At 50.6% G+C, this 14,636-nt stretch overlaps 1 protein-coding gene across 13 annotated transcripts in view; it reads left to right on the top strand.

The window, feature by feature from the left end:
* Positions 1–14,636, top strand: part of Msi2 (musashi RNA binding protein 2) — a 367,917-nt gene that overhangs the window by 231,373 nt on the left and 121,908 nt on the right. For all 13 annotated transcript variants that reach the window (XM_076543106.1, XM_076543101.1, XM_076543099.1 and 10 more), the window contains one exon: positions 1,169–1,217. In XM_076543106.1, coding sequence (XP_076399221.1) covers positions 1,169–1,217 — 49 coding nt within the window. The remainder of the gene's footprint in view (positions 1–1,168; positions 1,218–14,636) is intronic.

The raw sequence follows: 14,636 nt of genomic DNA, 5'->3' as shown, positions 1-14,636 counted from the left end.
TAGTTGTTTCTTAAGATCTGTGTGGAACCCTTCCGCTGGAACTGTCCAAGAGTTGCAGGGATGAGAGAAGAAAAGACAGAAGCTGCCCTCAGAGCTCTTCTTGAATGCCTCGGAAGAACCCGAGCATCTGTGCACCAGTGCGCCAAGGCTGCCATAGCAAAGCTCCACAGCCTGGAGAGTTTGAACAACCAAAACAGATTTTTCTAATGTCTGTTTATTCCAGAAGCCAGAAGTCCAAGATTGAGGCACGGCAGGACTGGTTTCTCCTGAGGCCTTGGGTGGCCTATGGTTTCCTAGCCCTGTGTGTGTCTGTCCTCTGAGGACACCATTCATGTCATTAGGCCCACCCTAATGACCTCATCTCAATGTTGTTGCTGCTTTAAAGACCCAGCTCTGGGTAGAGAGATGGCTTGGCGACTTCATTGCGCACTTAATGGCTTTCACAGAGGATCTAAGGCGGGTTTCCCAGCGCCCACGTCAGGCAACTCAAAACCACCTGTAACTCCAGTTCCTAAGGATCTTACATTCTCCGTTGGTTTCCACAGGCACCCACATACATGTTGCATACAGACACAGACACAGGTGTGTACACATAAATACAAATTTTAAACCTTTTTAAAAATAAAAGACCCAGTCACCTATATGGTGCTAGGAATTAGGACTTTAATTGATGAGTTTTAGGGAGCGTGGTCCAGCCAGTCAGAGCGAGATTGCTGAACTCTGTTGTTTCTGAGTAAACAAGCTAAATACCCATCAGAAGAGAAGTAAGCCGGCCCCTTTCTCTTTGGAATACTGGCCAGCTGTCATGATGTAGTGACCTGGGTGGGATATTTGCTGTATTGTAATGCCATATGTACACCAGAAAAGAACAGCAAAACAGGTTCCACAAATAATATAATATAAACAATTCTAAAAGAGGTGGATTTTTTAAAAAAATCCCTTTTAATTATACAGGGTGGGGATGTATTTGTGAATACAGGTGCCCACGGACGCCCCCGCCCCCCCCCCCCCCATATACACTATAAAGGAAACTATGCCATATGTTAACTAAGGTTATGCCAAGTAGAGGGTTTTGTTTTTTCTATTTAAGCAACTCTTACTTCGGTGATGGAACCCCCTCCCTGTGTTTCCCGAGAAGTCCTAAAGCAGCCTCTCTTCTCTGTTTCAGGTGGAGGATGCGATGCTGATGTTTGACAAGACCACCAACAGGCACAGAGGTAAGATAGCCCCGGCCCTGCGCGCTCTCCTGGCCTCCAGCGCCACTCACCTCCTAGCCCACTGACAAAAGACACAAGGAAGACACAGCATCCAGCAAGTGGACATAACCATCTGTCAAAGGGCTGTCTAGTAATAATACTAGCGGGCCACCACAGCACAAGGAATCCAGATACCAGACAGCGCAAACCACCTTGACTAGGAAACTCCCGCTGAATTGAGCAGCCATGGCTGGCACATTCATTCAGCTTACCTTTCTCATTCTGGCTCTCTTAACCCCTTGCCAACCTCGGCACTCAGTGATCCTGGTGGAAATTATTCATAGTCGTTACTCAATCGGACTGTCAGTTTGCGTCGAAGGTGGTAGCTTAGAAAGCAGATGACTATCAACCTCCAGAATGAGCTAGAGGAGTTGGGAAAACCTTGTCTTGATTCTCTTCCCTGATTACAGCAATTGCAGATTTGAAAATGTCCCATGGAGCCTCGCAGTGCTTAGGGGACATCTATATTTATTTGTTATCTGGCCAGTCTATGTTATAGAAAATCGGTCTCGCTCAACCTGGAAGTCCCCAAATCTGTGAAATGATTTGCACAGTGTCTGAGCTTTGCTTAGGAGTGGATTCCTAGTGTTGAACAGAAATGTCCAAGAGGATTCTCACCAACACCTGCCAGAAGAATGTGTTAAAATCGTTGATTTAAATGGGAAAATGAGGGGAATCTAGATCATCTGAGGTAAAAGTCAGAGGACGTTGTACTTAGTGCTCTGTGCTCTTGTGCGCCGGAAGTGCCATGTTTCTGGGGTTCCTATTAGCAGGGTGTTAATGAGCCACGCGTCTGAAGAGGGGTGGGCGGGAAAGGATGTGGGGTGCTCCCCAGGGAAGGAGCCCTGAGTCAACCCAGAGAGCTGTTTCCTTACCACGGCTATTGCATTTAGATGTTTCTCCGTTGTTTACATTCCTGCCGTCACCTGTGATTAGAAGCAGTTACCCAGCGCTGACGGAATCTCTTTCCTGTCTGGAGCAAACAGCAGAATCAAAGGGAGGAAGGAATGAAGGGGGGCCGGGGAGAGACTCGCCCCTCCTGCCCTAATGTGCCTGGTAACCCAGCTTTCAGTGGCATTCTCAAGAATGGAGAGTTGAGCATTGGGTGGATAGGTCGGGGTAGAGGAGAGAGGCGAGGAGACAGAACTGGAGGGGTGGGGCAAAGGAAGGTGTGCCCGTGATGTATGATTGGTGATTCTTTTATTTTTGGTTTCTCGAGACAGGATTTCTCTGTGTAGCTTTGGTGCCTGTCCTGGATCTTGATCTGTAGCCCAGGCTGGCCTCGAACTCACAGAGATCTGCCTGGCTCTGCCTCCCGAGTGCTGGGATTAAAGGCGTGCGCCACCACCGCCCGCCTTGGTGCTTATTTTCTGACATCATCAGGATTGTCTCTGTGGTCTTACAGATGCCTGAGTACCACTCTGGGCATGGTAGCCACAGGCTTGTCGTCTCCTTCACTCAGAATGCTGAGATGGAAGAGTCAGCCTGGGCAACATAGAGAGATTCTGTCTACAAAAAGTAAAGTAAAGTAAAAGACCCTGTAGAGGGCCTGGGGAGACAAGGCTGCCGTGTGAGAGGACAGCAGTTCAGCTCCCAGCACCTACCTCCCGTGACTGACCACCACCCATAACCCCAGTTCAAGGAGAGGCAAGGCTTACAGCCTCCGTGGGCATCTGCATGTGCATGCATGCATACGGCACACAGTCACACAAACAGATGCCGCCTAATTTTTTTAAATGTGGAGCCAAAGCACCATTTCTTCGTGTCTCTCATAATTTGACCTCCACAGGCATCTTGGGAGTCACAGAGTTGTTGGGACTGTGGGAGAAATAACTGCACATGTTCATGCCTCCTCCGTTTGTCCATTATGACGTCAGAGCGGTGAGAGTGACGTCTTGGGGTTTTCGGTCCTGTGATAAAACACGTCCGAAAGCAACGTGGAGAGGAAAGAGTTTATTTCGATTTCTACTTCCACATCAGTCTGTCATCCAAGGAACTCAGGGCAGGCACCGAAGCAGAGACCGGGGAGGAACGCTGATGGCTGGCCCCTTTCTCATGGCTTGCTTTGTCCGCTTTTTTAGTCCAGCTGCCTGGGGTGGTACTGCCGCCAGTTAGCTCGGTGCTCCCGCAGTAGTCATTAATCAAGGAAATGCCTCCATAGCCTCACCTACAGGCAACCTGATGGAGGCATTTTCCCAATTGAGGTTTATCTCCTTAGATGACTCAAACTTGTGTCAAGTTGACAAAAAACCAACCGGGGCAAGTACTTACAATAATAGTGTGGTTTGGCAAGTGTAAGGCCAAGCGTAAGTGTGAGGAAGTGTTAGCTCTTATGATTAGTATCTTTACCATTTTGTGCCTGAGATACCAAGACTCAGGAGAGGGAGATTCAGAGTCCCCCACGAAGCTTCCAGCCCGAGGCTACTGATTCCAGACTCTCTCTGTGCGTGCCCAGATGGGAACAGGTTTTTCTAGGTGAATGAGCCCATCTAAATGTGGGCCCATCAGTCAGTATCAGAACTCACAATCTCAGAAGGTTGCTGGCCACATCGTGATAACTGTTTCCTTTTCTAATTTATGTCAGGGTCTGGGATCAAATCCAGGACTCAGAGCACAAGGAGTTATGTTCTAAGCTCCCTGTGCGTGCGTGCGTGTGTATGTGTGCGTGCGTGCGTGCGTGCGTGCGTGCGTGCTTGTGTGCACCCACATGGGGAGAAGCTAGAGGTTGATGTCGGAGTCCACTCGGTTTTAGTAACTGAGGCAGGGTCTCTCACTGAGTCAGTTAGTTATCTAGCCAGCTTGCCTTGGGGATCTCCTGTCCTCTCCTCCCCAGCAGGCTCAAAGACAGACCACCACGCCCTCCCAGCTTTTACGTGGGTGATGGGAATCCAAACTGCAGCCTTCACGCGTGCGCGGTCGGTGTTCTACCCACCGAGCTGCCTCCTTAGGCCATGGCTTTCTGTTTTGAATATGGGTGGAAGAAGGTGTTTCCGGCACACTCAGTGGCACGCCCCGGGCCTTCTACATCGTCACCTCTTCAACACTCACAGCAGAGCGGGGACAGGTTTGTCCTCTACAGGCTCCCAGAGGGCCACCAACTTGTGTCATATGAGTGGGCACTGGTAGAGTCGGCCTCAGAGGATGTGCCTGGGAACATCCTCCCTCACTTGTAAGGACCAGGGTGCACCGCCTTCATCTTTCAGAGGAGAGAAAGACCAGACAGCCTAGGGTGCAGAGATGGAGCTGTGTTCCTTCCGTGAGTGGGAGTGGACGCATTGTTGAGAGGTGGAGGAAGAAGGTCTCGGGGGCTTCAGGACATCTTGGCTGGCCCTATTGAGTCCAGACATGGTGGGCACTGGGAGCAGGAGAGAGGGCGGAGCCTCGTGTGTTTCTCATCCACCTCCCTTGCCAGAGGTTGAAACCCCTGTAGCAGATGCAGGACCGTTTCTTATGGTTTGTAGTCTCTGAATGGAAGCGAGCTGATGGTGAATCTCAAGGCAGCGGCAGAGCATTGAAAGAGGTGGGAGCCTTCGAATGGGGCCCACCCAAGAGTGCCCAGGCTGCACAGCCATGGAGCTGGCCTGGAGGGGTAGCGTGATGGTGGTGTCTGCTGCTTCGTCCTCTGCAGTGTACGTTTTGTGCAGATAAGGAACTTTTGCCCGTACACGTTTTCCAGCCTCGGAACAACCCAGAAGTCTCTCTTGGGCTGAGTGCTAGCCCTGGAGTAGTCCCTGCATTCGGAGCGTTTAGGAAAGTGAGAAAAACTTTTAAATCTGAGCAGAAACACGAGTCCTGTCTGCCAGGACCATCCCCACACCCCAGGCATGGTGGAGCATGCCTTGAAATCAGGTGATAAGCTCCGGAAAGCAAAGCTGGCACTGTCACCCCACCTTGGCCTCCTCAGCTTCCTGCCTCCCTTATCTTGTGGAGGGGAAAGGGCGCCGTAGCAGAAGGCGAGGCTCCTCTCTCCTCACACGGCCTGCAGCTCTTATCTGAAAGAGCCCAGCCTGGCCGTGAGCCCCAGGTCTTACAGCATGGTTGGATACCTCAAGCCCCTCACCCCTTGGATAGATAGCCCGGGCTGTGCCTCGTCCCTGGTCCCAGGAACAGGGACCTCAACTGTGTATCAGGAGCCACCACAGCTCGGGGAGACTGAGGGCGTGGACTTGGCCTTCTGAGGCCCAGGGCCTGGGCTCACTCAGGCCCTTCTCCCCATTCAGAGGCAAAGGTGAAACTAGTTGCCACTCTGCCCTCTGGCTGCCACCGTCTGTCCCTTGCTCCCTGAGGTCCCTGTGGAGAAGAGACGATCCCGAGGCATGTCTGAGTGGCAGCTGACTTCTGTCCACTAAAGGACCAGCCTGGTAGCAGTAGTGCCGTGGGAGAGAATCCAGAGGGTGAGAGTTTAGACTCTGCCTCCCAGTGGAGCTCTCTATTGTGGGGTGCTCTCATCTTACCCCTAGGTAAAGCTGATCGTCCTCTAGCTTCAGGAACCACCCCCCTCCCGCCAAGGGGGCAGAGGCGCCCGGGGGTTCTCTTTCCACCCACCGAGCATCTGAGCATCGCAGTTTCTTTCTCTGAGAACATGGGAAGGGAGTTGGGGAGCCGCAGGACCCAAGTGTATCCGGCCTTGAGCTTTGTAACCATCGCGGGTCCAAGGTGAATTCCTTTTAAAAAAAAAACAGCCAGGGCAGAAGGATGTGAATAGTTTCTGTAGGTGGGAATTCTGGGAAGCACCTCTGCTGGGGGTAGCCTGCAAGAGGCTTATTTGGAAGAGTCCTTGACTAGGGGTGGCTAGATGGGGAATCTGGCCTATGACGACATCAGAAATGAGGAGACCCATCCCTGTCCCAGGGAGGATGAGGGGTCACCTCTGAAACCACAGGAGCCATCCGTGGGTATATTCCATCTAGGAAGCTTGTGTGATCTGGGCTGTCTTCTGGTGAGGAAATTTGAGAAGGGTATACCATAGCACATGTCGGGGGTACTCCCAGCAGCCAGAGAGGCAAGATGTAGCCGATGTCCTTCATTTCTGAAAGGGGCGTGGGCGGGCATCCTGTCTCGACACCCACCCTGATTTCCGCTCTCAGAGATTCATGGCTGTCCCAAACAGACTACGTTCACCAATGCTGGGCAAGCGTTGGAGCCAGTACAAGGACTGCATGTGGCAAACAGCCGTAGGTGGACTGAGCTACCCAGGGGTGCACCCGAGCAGAAGCAGACACTGAGACATTCACTCAGCCTGCGTGACCTGCAGCCCAAGCTCATGGCCACTCTGCAGGCCTGGTACCGGGAGAGTCAGTGAGGGCCTAGACTGCCTCCTCACATTTTGCTCTCTCTACCACACCCCTTCTTGTTGTCTATGCTGCTCTTCATTTTCAGACGGAGAAACTAAGTCACATGAAGTGACTTCTACCGCGAGAAGCTGGGAGCCATCTTTGTCCCCGCCTGTCATTTTATCCCATGGTCTTCTGTGAGACGATCTGTGTCCCCTGGGAGGGAGAGAATGATGCCTTTCCAATTTTCTCAGAGGCATTTCATTTGCTCTCTAAAGCTTGTTAGAGAGGCAGCCTGGAAAATACCGGGCAGATCATCAAAGGGTTTAATCATCTGGGGGCAAGTTCGTTGCTTTATCCTTGCAAATGGCAGATAAGATCTTGAACTCAGCATTGGGTATCGATCCCAGGGTGAGGCTGGAGTGGGCACCTGAGGGAGACGTAGGGAAGGTGGCTAGACACACTGTCCTTCCAGTTTGCACTTTTCCTGGCCGGAGGCTGAGAATCGGGAGGGAGAGAAGGGTAGCTCAGCTCTCTCTCTCTCTCTGCTGTCTCCACAGCTCAGCCCTGTAGAAAGTGTGGCATGTGGGCTGCTGAAGTAGATAGCGTCTACCCTCACTCTTCCCAAGGGAACAGAACCCCCAGCCTGAGGGTTACTCCAGGGAAACCTTAGGTGACCCTTCCTGTGACCTCAGACCCTGGGCTCCTGAACTCCTGGGTCCCTCCAGGGGAAGAGCTAGACAGTTGGGGGCCCTTGTGGGAAATGAATGGGGTGTCTTGAAGCCAGGAAGATTGGCTAGAAAGGGAATAGTTTCTGGCCCTGGCGATCCCTATGGCTGCCATTACCCAGCAGGCCTGTTTGCTGTGGACCGTTGCCAGAGGCAAAGGAACAGGATACACTGAGAGCAAAATAGAGATTAGCTTGATGGATGACTCTTCCCAGCAGCCCGCGTCACTTACTAAACGCAATGCTAATGACTTCACAGAGAAACAGCAGCTCCAAACAGCCATTGCCCCACCAGAAGGGCCTTCCCTGGCACCAGCCGCGTCAGGCCCTTAGAGCAGAGAGGTCCCGTCCCTGGGTGGCACAGCGTGGGCAGAGCCAGCGAGAGCAGTTGCTTTGAGCCAGCTCACCTCAAGGCCCTTGGACCCAGACCCTGGCTTCCTTCTCAACCCTTGTTAAGTCTCCATCCCAAAAGCGGTTGGCCCAAGTTTAAGGTCTCGGTAATTTGCGTAAGCAGTTTATTTATTAAAATGATGCCAGTAAAATGTAACTGAAGCTGTGATAAAAGATAATGCTTTTCTGAGGAGAGAAAACCAGTCCTTAATGTCTTGAATACCTGCCAGACACTCACTTTTGAAATTGACCTCTCAAGCCCAGATTGACTCTTTTATATACACCATATAAAGATGATTAAGAATGGTACTGTAATTATTTGTTTATTGATGCCTATTTGTCAAAAAAAAAAAAACAACAACCCAGAAGCATGTAAAAAGAGATTCACAGAGACATAAGTGATATTAATTTTTTTTAGCTTATAGTAATGAACCCCTGTATTCAGGAGGCTGAAAGAGAAAGAGTATGTGTTCCAGGCCAGCCTGGGCTAAGGACATAAACCCCATTTTGAAATAAATAAAAATAAAAGCATCACTCCGTTAGTGTGTGGTGCCACTAAGCAAAATGGCAGGATGATTATCCCTTCCCTTATAAGAAGCTAGAATTGATTTTATTTACCTGTGGGGAGAGAGTAGGTTTCACAAGCTTCAAGTGTGACTGAGTCTTTAAGAAGGATGTTTGGCAAAGAGGCCAAGTCTGGGAGAAGGGCTGTTAGATGGGGCTGGAAACATAAGAATGAATAATGTCTCCATTGGCTGTGACATTATTAAAACATGACAGGATGTTTTACTAGTGCCCACCTGTGGGGTCTAGAGCAAGACCTGCTGTTGGCCTTGCTAGAATTATGACTAGTATTTTCCTACCTCTTTTTAAATTTTTTGATTTATTACTCTGTGTGTGTGTGTGTGTGTGTGTGTGAGAGAGAGAGAGAGAGAGAGAGAGAGAGAGAGAGAGAGAGAGGGAGGGAGGGAGGGAGGGAGGCATGTGGCTGTGTGTCACGTTGTGCATGTGGAGATCAGATGAGAACTTTGGAGTTGGATTTCTTTGTCCACCTTTACTTGAGATGCGGGGACAGAACTCAGGTTGTCAAGCTTAAGCCGCAGTCACCTTTACCCACTGAGTTGTCCCAGTGGTCTGTATTTCCCACCTCAAGTTCTGTCCAGAGTTTGAGATGCATTAACAGCTTTATTGAAAACCTGTAAGCCAGTGGCTGGTCATTATTGGTATTGACACTAATTCGACAACTGAGTTGGAACACAGGCCGTTGACAAGAGACTGCCTGTCAAGACGCCTGAGGCCAAGGGCCTGACTCTCACACAGCTTTCCTTCTAGGCTGCAGTGTGATGAGGCCCCCAAGTGTTCCAGTTGGCTGTTATTAGCAAGTACAGGGTCCTGATGGGGTAACACGAAAATCCCGTTCTCCTCCCAGAGTGAACCCTTCATTCATCGTCAGTGTGGGCAGCTGTTGAAGGAAGAAATTTCCAAACCAGGATTCTGGGAAAGAGTCATTAGAATGGCCGAGGAAGGAACTCAGTGTCCCTGAGTCCCTTGTGGCCTAACTTGTACAGAAGAAGTCTTGGGGGCCAGGTATGGCTGATGTGAGCCTTAGTTGATGACTTTGGGTACTCGAAGCTACTGTTAGAAGAGTTCTATGCAGGCTGGAAGTTGCACACTGTAGTTAGAATGAGGAAGAGCCTCTAAGTTCAAGAGAAGCAATAATTGAACCCCCCCTTCCCTTTCTGCTAGTTGAGCATGTGCTGACCCTGAGGGTGTATGAGGGAGTGGTATGCTTCTGTGCCCCCACCCTGCCACCCTGTGAGGGACCCAGAACCTCTAACCCCTGAGCTAATAGTTAACCCTCAGGCCCACGCCCTTGCAGCGGGGAGGGGGAAGGAGGGGAGGAGCGAAGAGCCGCAACCCCCTACCCAGATCCCTCGTTTCATACCAGCCTCGGAGCTGTCTGCACATTTTATTTTCTCATTAAATAAACACCATTAACCTTCCCGAGAAATTGGTGCAAACATGACCTCGCAAATAACCAATTAAAAGGGCAGGGTTGAAAGGGAATGTGAATTTGAACATGTAGAAGAAGCCATTAAAGATTCCGGTAGATGTCCCAGCCCTGGCAACATCGATCCGAGACCTTAATTTTATTTCTGACAGGAAAGCAAGGAGCACGCTGGAATTTTTTATTTTTTTATTTTTTTTCTTCTTCTTCTTCTTCTTCCCCGAGGTAACTCAATTCCGGAAGCGCCCATTCCGGCGCTGTCTCTTGAGATATTAATCAACACAGTCGCTTGGTTTCTGTTCACCTGCTTTGCCCTGCAGACAGGAGGACATAACTGTCCGCTCCACAGCAACAGGGCCGGGAAGGGGGCCACGCTCTGGGGCCAGTGGGCTCTGCAGAGTTAGGGGTAGCTGGCTTCCTAGGGGAACTGTGCTTTATTTCCCAAGGCAAAAATCATCAAGTTCTTCCCTGGCACCAAAAGGGCAGTCAGCTAACAGACCTTCCTGCCTCCGATGGCCGGGGCTGGCGGAAGCAGAGGAGTGGGTGTGGGGTCAGAACTTTGTTGACCCAGAAGTGGGTATTTGTAGAGAGTCAGAAAGAGTCTTTTGTTGGGTCCCGTTCCCACAGAGGCCAAGGCTGTGAAGAGCTAGGGGAGGACAGAGTGCAGTGGCCCTGAGAGAGTGGAGCCCTGGGGTTGGAGCCTTGATGAAAAGCGCCTCCTGACTTGGCACCCCTGTACACTTCTGGAGGCCGTGGAGGGCCGGGCCAAGGGTCACAGAGAGCCAGGGGAAGTTACTCCGCTGTGAACTCAGAGGTCCCGGGCAGGGGTGGGGAGGTCGGGGGGGGGGGGGGCGGTGCAAGATTGAGCCGTGCTAGGCCTGAGCTGCTGTTGGATGTTTGCGGGCCAGGGATGCCAGGGTTACCAACGCATCTGTATCACCGTGAACATACTCTGCAAACAGCCCACACTTAGGGCCAGCCACATGGCTCCCAGTGGGGTCATCAAGCTTTGAGAGCCCTGCTTGGCTGGCTTGTGGAGGTAGTGACCTGCTCTGAGAGTTCCTGGCTCAGTGTGCAGAGTACCCACGGCAAGTGGGGGGTGCTCAGTAACCTGCACTTCACCCCCCCCCCAAGAGCCTAAGTTTCTTTTCTTTAAACATACAAAAAAAATCTGAAATTGAATGAGGTGGACCCCAATATCTAAATTTTTTTTTTTTTTTTTTTTTTTTTTTTTGTACACAACATGTATTGCGTGAGAGGCTTCCTGGAATGCCATAGTGGTTAAAATAAGCACCTGGCCCTAGAAGCACAGAGTTGGAATGGTAGCTCTGTAACATGGCTGTGTGGTCTTGGGTGAGTTACTTAACCTCTCTGTGACACAGATTCCCTGTCTATGAGACGGGAAGATAACACAGGGTTGGGTTAGCCTGAGGCTCCTATCATTTGGCCACAGTCAAGCATCCTTATGCTTCATGCATGCATACCACAGGTTCTCAGGGATGCCACTGTATGTACATCACAACTCCTTCTGCTTCTGAGAAATGGGATCAAATGACCAGAACTACAGAGGTAGAGGGACATTTTTTAATTGTATTGTCATTTACCTTTTGAATTTATGTATGCTGTCCATTCATTACCTAGTCAGATGTGGACTTTTAAACTTCACCCCAGCGTAGCTATCAACACAAAGAAGAATTTTTCAACGAAGAAAACTTTACCCCACTCAGCACCCTCAGTACTGAGTCTTCTACCTGTCCCTGATGTCTGCATAAATATTTTGAAAGCCAGTTGCAATTGCACGACTTGTACACGGTGTGTACAGACTCAGCGGAGTGGGGGATGGGGACTCCAGCCTTGGCCCCTCCAAGGTACTCTGCTCCCGCCAGTCTTGATCATCCTCTCGGCACTGAGCTGCCTGCGTCTTGGCTGTTCCATAAACAGGGCTGGGTGGAGGGGATTTTCTTACTAGCTGTTGCTCTTCCCAGACAACGGGCTATTATTAGAATGGATGGCCTGGCCTTGGCCTGAAAAGAGGCCTGTTTGCTTCATTTCATCCAAGGCCAGAGGAGAGGCCAGACGGGGAGGCCCTCCATCCCAGATCGCCAGTGCTTTGTAAGTAAGGGAGAAACGTAGACCCACCTCTTCCTCCAAGGTTACTTAGCATGAGGGTCTTGCACAGTCATCAGATAGAGGCCATTGCGTTCTCTTTGACTAAAGGTGTGTGTCTGTGTCTCTGTGTGCATCTGTGTGTGGGTATGTGCACATGAGTATAAGTGCCTGCCAAAGCCAGAAGATGGTGATGGTTACAGGCAGTTGTGAGCCACCAAATGTGGGTGCTGAGAACCAAAGTTGTGTCTTCTTCAAGTGGCATCTTCCAGCTCAGCTAGTGTTGCTTTGTTATGAGGAGAATTCTGTTAGTGCCACTGTTCAGGGAATGCAGGCCGTGGCCTGCTGTCCACCAGTGGCATGGACTGGGGAGTTTTCTACAGTGGAAGATGTGAAGGATTGAGGCAGCTTCTCCAAAGGGTGCAGTGAAGTCCTAGCCTCTCCCACTTCACAGCACGATCATATTTGGAGACAGATCTGAGTCTCTGAAGATAAAAATCAAGTTCAGGCGTTGTCTTACTGGAGGAGGTTGATCCAGTATGACCAGTGTCCCTGCCTGTGAGAAGGAACATATGAAAGGAGACACGAGCAGTGGTCCCTGTCACTCGGAGACGACAGCTGGAGCAATGCAGCTGCAAGCCAGAGAGGGCGGAGACACACAGAGCACACCTTCCCTCAGCACAGCCTCGCCCATACCTCGATTTCCAGCGTCGAGTTTCCAGAACCAGTACAGGAGAAATGGTTGCTTTGAGCCCCACACCCCTACCCAGTCCGTCCGCCTGTGGTGCTGTTTGAGAAATACTGTGGAAATAATAGCACAGAAGAGAAAGCAGTGCTTGATATTCTGATGTGTCCCCTTGCTTGCTAATGGCCTGCTGTTGGGGTGGCCCTGGGTCATTCTCTTCCTCTGAGCCCTCCTGTTCATGCCCTTCCCCAGCCAAATCATGGGCCAGAACAATCAGAGATCAGGGAAATGGGGACGTGTCTGTTAAGAGAGAGGGCTTGGTTCCATTCTCAGCACTGAATCATAGTGACATGCCTGTAATCCTAGTGCATGGCGGGTAGAATCAGGAGAATCAGAAGTTCAAGATTATCCTCAGCTGTCTAGTGAGCTTGAGGCCAAACAGGGCTACATTAAGTTCTGTGGAAAGGAAATGGGGGAGAGATGAACCAAATCATTTTATTATAATGTTTAATGTTGATTGTAATTTAAGTAATTTTTTAAGAGGAAAGAACGGAATTAGGAAAAGAGACCTTTTATGTCACCAAGAACACAGTCCCCAATATAGTTATGCCTAACCCAAGCCCAGTGTGGTGGTTTGAAAGAAAATGGCCCCCACATGGAGTGGCATTATTAGGAGATGTGGCTTTGTTGGGGTAGGTGTGGTCTTGTTGGAGGAAGGAAGTGAGTCACTGTGGAGGCGGGCTTTGAGGTCTCATATATGCTCAAGCCATGCCCAGTGATACAGTTCACTTCCTGTTGCCTTTTGGTCAAGGATATAGAATTCTCCAGCACCATGTGTACCTGAACACCACCAAACTCCCAGCCACCATGCTCCCCGCCATGATGATAATGGCCTAAACCTCTGAAACTGTAGGCCGCCACCTCAATGAAGTGTTTTCCTGTGTACGAGTTGCCGTGGTCATGGTGTCTCTTCACAGCAGTAGAAATCCTAAGACACCCAGGTGACTACGTCCTCCACATTGACACTGGCATGTTAAAGGATGCGTTTGTGTGTAGAGAAACACTTGAAAAAAGTCCTGGGTTTAATTTTTGGTTTAATGGCACCAGGGATCAGTCACCTCTTTAGAAGCCGAGGAATAACAGGCACAATTAGGAACTGTCAGGATCCCCAGCTCTAACAGTGCAACCAAGAGTGGTGGGGGGTTTCCGGGTGGCCTGTTCCATCTATCTGCTTATTTAGGAAAATAAAGCACAGCAGTGGGAGGTCGTTAAGAACCACGGGAGCTAGTGTATGTGACAGCCGGCCTTGGCACCCCAGCATACCTCCTCTTCCACCATGGGGCAGGTCAAAGGTGGTCAGGAAGACTTCTCCGTTTGCTTACGTTGTCCCAGAAACCCTTTCAGGTAGGGGTGTTTGCCAGATGCAGTCCTGGAGGGAACTTTTAAGCTACATCAATGCGGTGGAGGGTCGGAATGGCGACACCTACAAATCTCTTGTTGTAAGGGAGCTGGTGGGCACAGACGTGATAGGTAATGCCACCCTGGCATGGATGGAGTTCCGTTAGCCCTCAGGTGTGACTGGCAAAGCCCAGCAGTGTACAGAACTAACAGCCAGGATTTAGAAGTGATGAGAGTTGTATGCCTTTGAGCACTCCCTCCAAATGGGAAGTTTCTCCCTCCACTTGCCGCCCATTTAGAATCAGGAGATAATTGAAAGCATCTCCCTCTCTGGCTGTGTCCCAGCACCCTAGGCAAAGCCGGTCCTCCACCAGCTCTGTAGCGGACATGCGTGGTGCTGACATCAATTCATTATCTCAGAGGGCTGGGCTGGTTCATGGATGATTCATGGCTCTGCTTTCCACCGCCGCTGGAGGTGACATCATCCATTCAGGCCCAGAATAGACACAGAAGCCACCGTGACCCCTGCTCTGTGTTTCTCACCAGCCCTGGACTCTGTCCCACCTCCCACCCAGCTGCTCTGTGTCCACTGGAGTAGGAACCGGAACTGTGGTCATCCTGGGGTACCCTTCCACAATACTGCCTTGGGAGGGCATGGATGTGTTTCCATAGTGTTGTGTGACCTTTCTCAGAGTCCATCTTTTCTCCCAAGCCCTTACTGATAACCCAAGAGCCGCTTAACCCTGGAGCCGGCTTTGATGTCTGCTTGCCAGGACTGGCTTGGTTATGAATG

This window comes from Peromyscus maniculatus, chromosome 8 (genome assembly GCF_049852395.1).
Source record: "Peromyscus maniculatus bairdii isolate BWxNUB_F1_BW_parent chromosome 8, HU_Pman_BW_mat_3.1, whole genome shotgun sequence".
Classification (NCBI taxonomy): Eukaryota; Metazoa; Chordata; class Mammalia; order Rodentia; family Cricetidae; genus Peromyscus; species Peromyscus maniculatus.
This window is presented reverse-complemented; position numbering and strand designations above follow the sequence as displayed.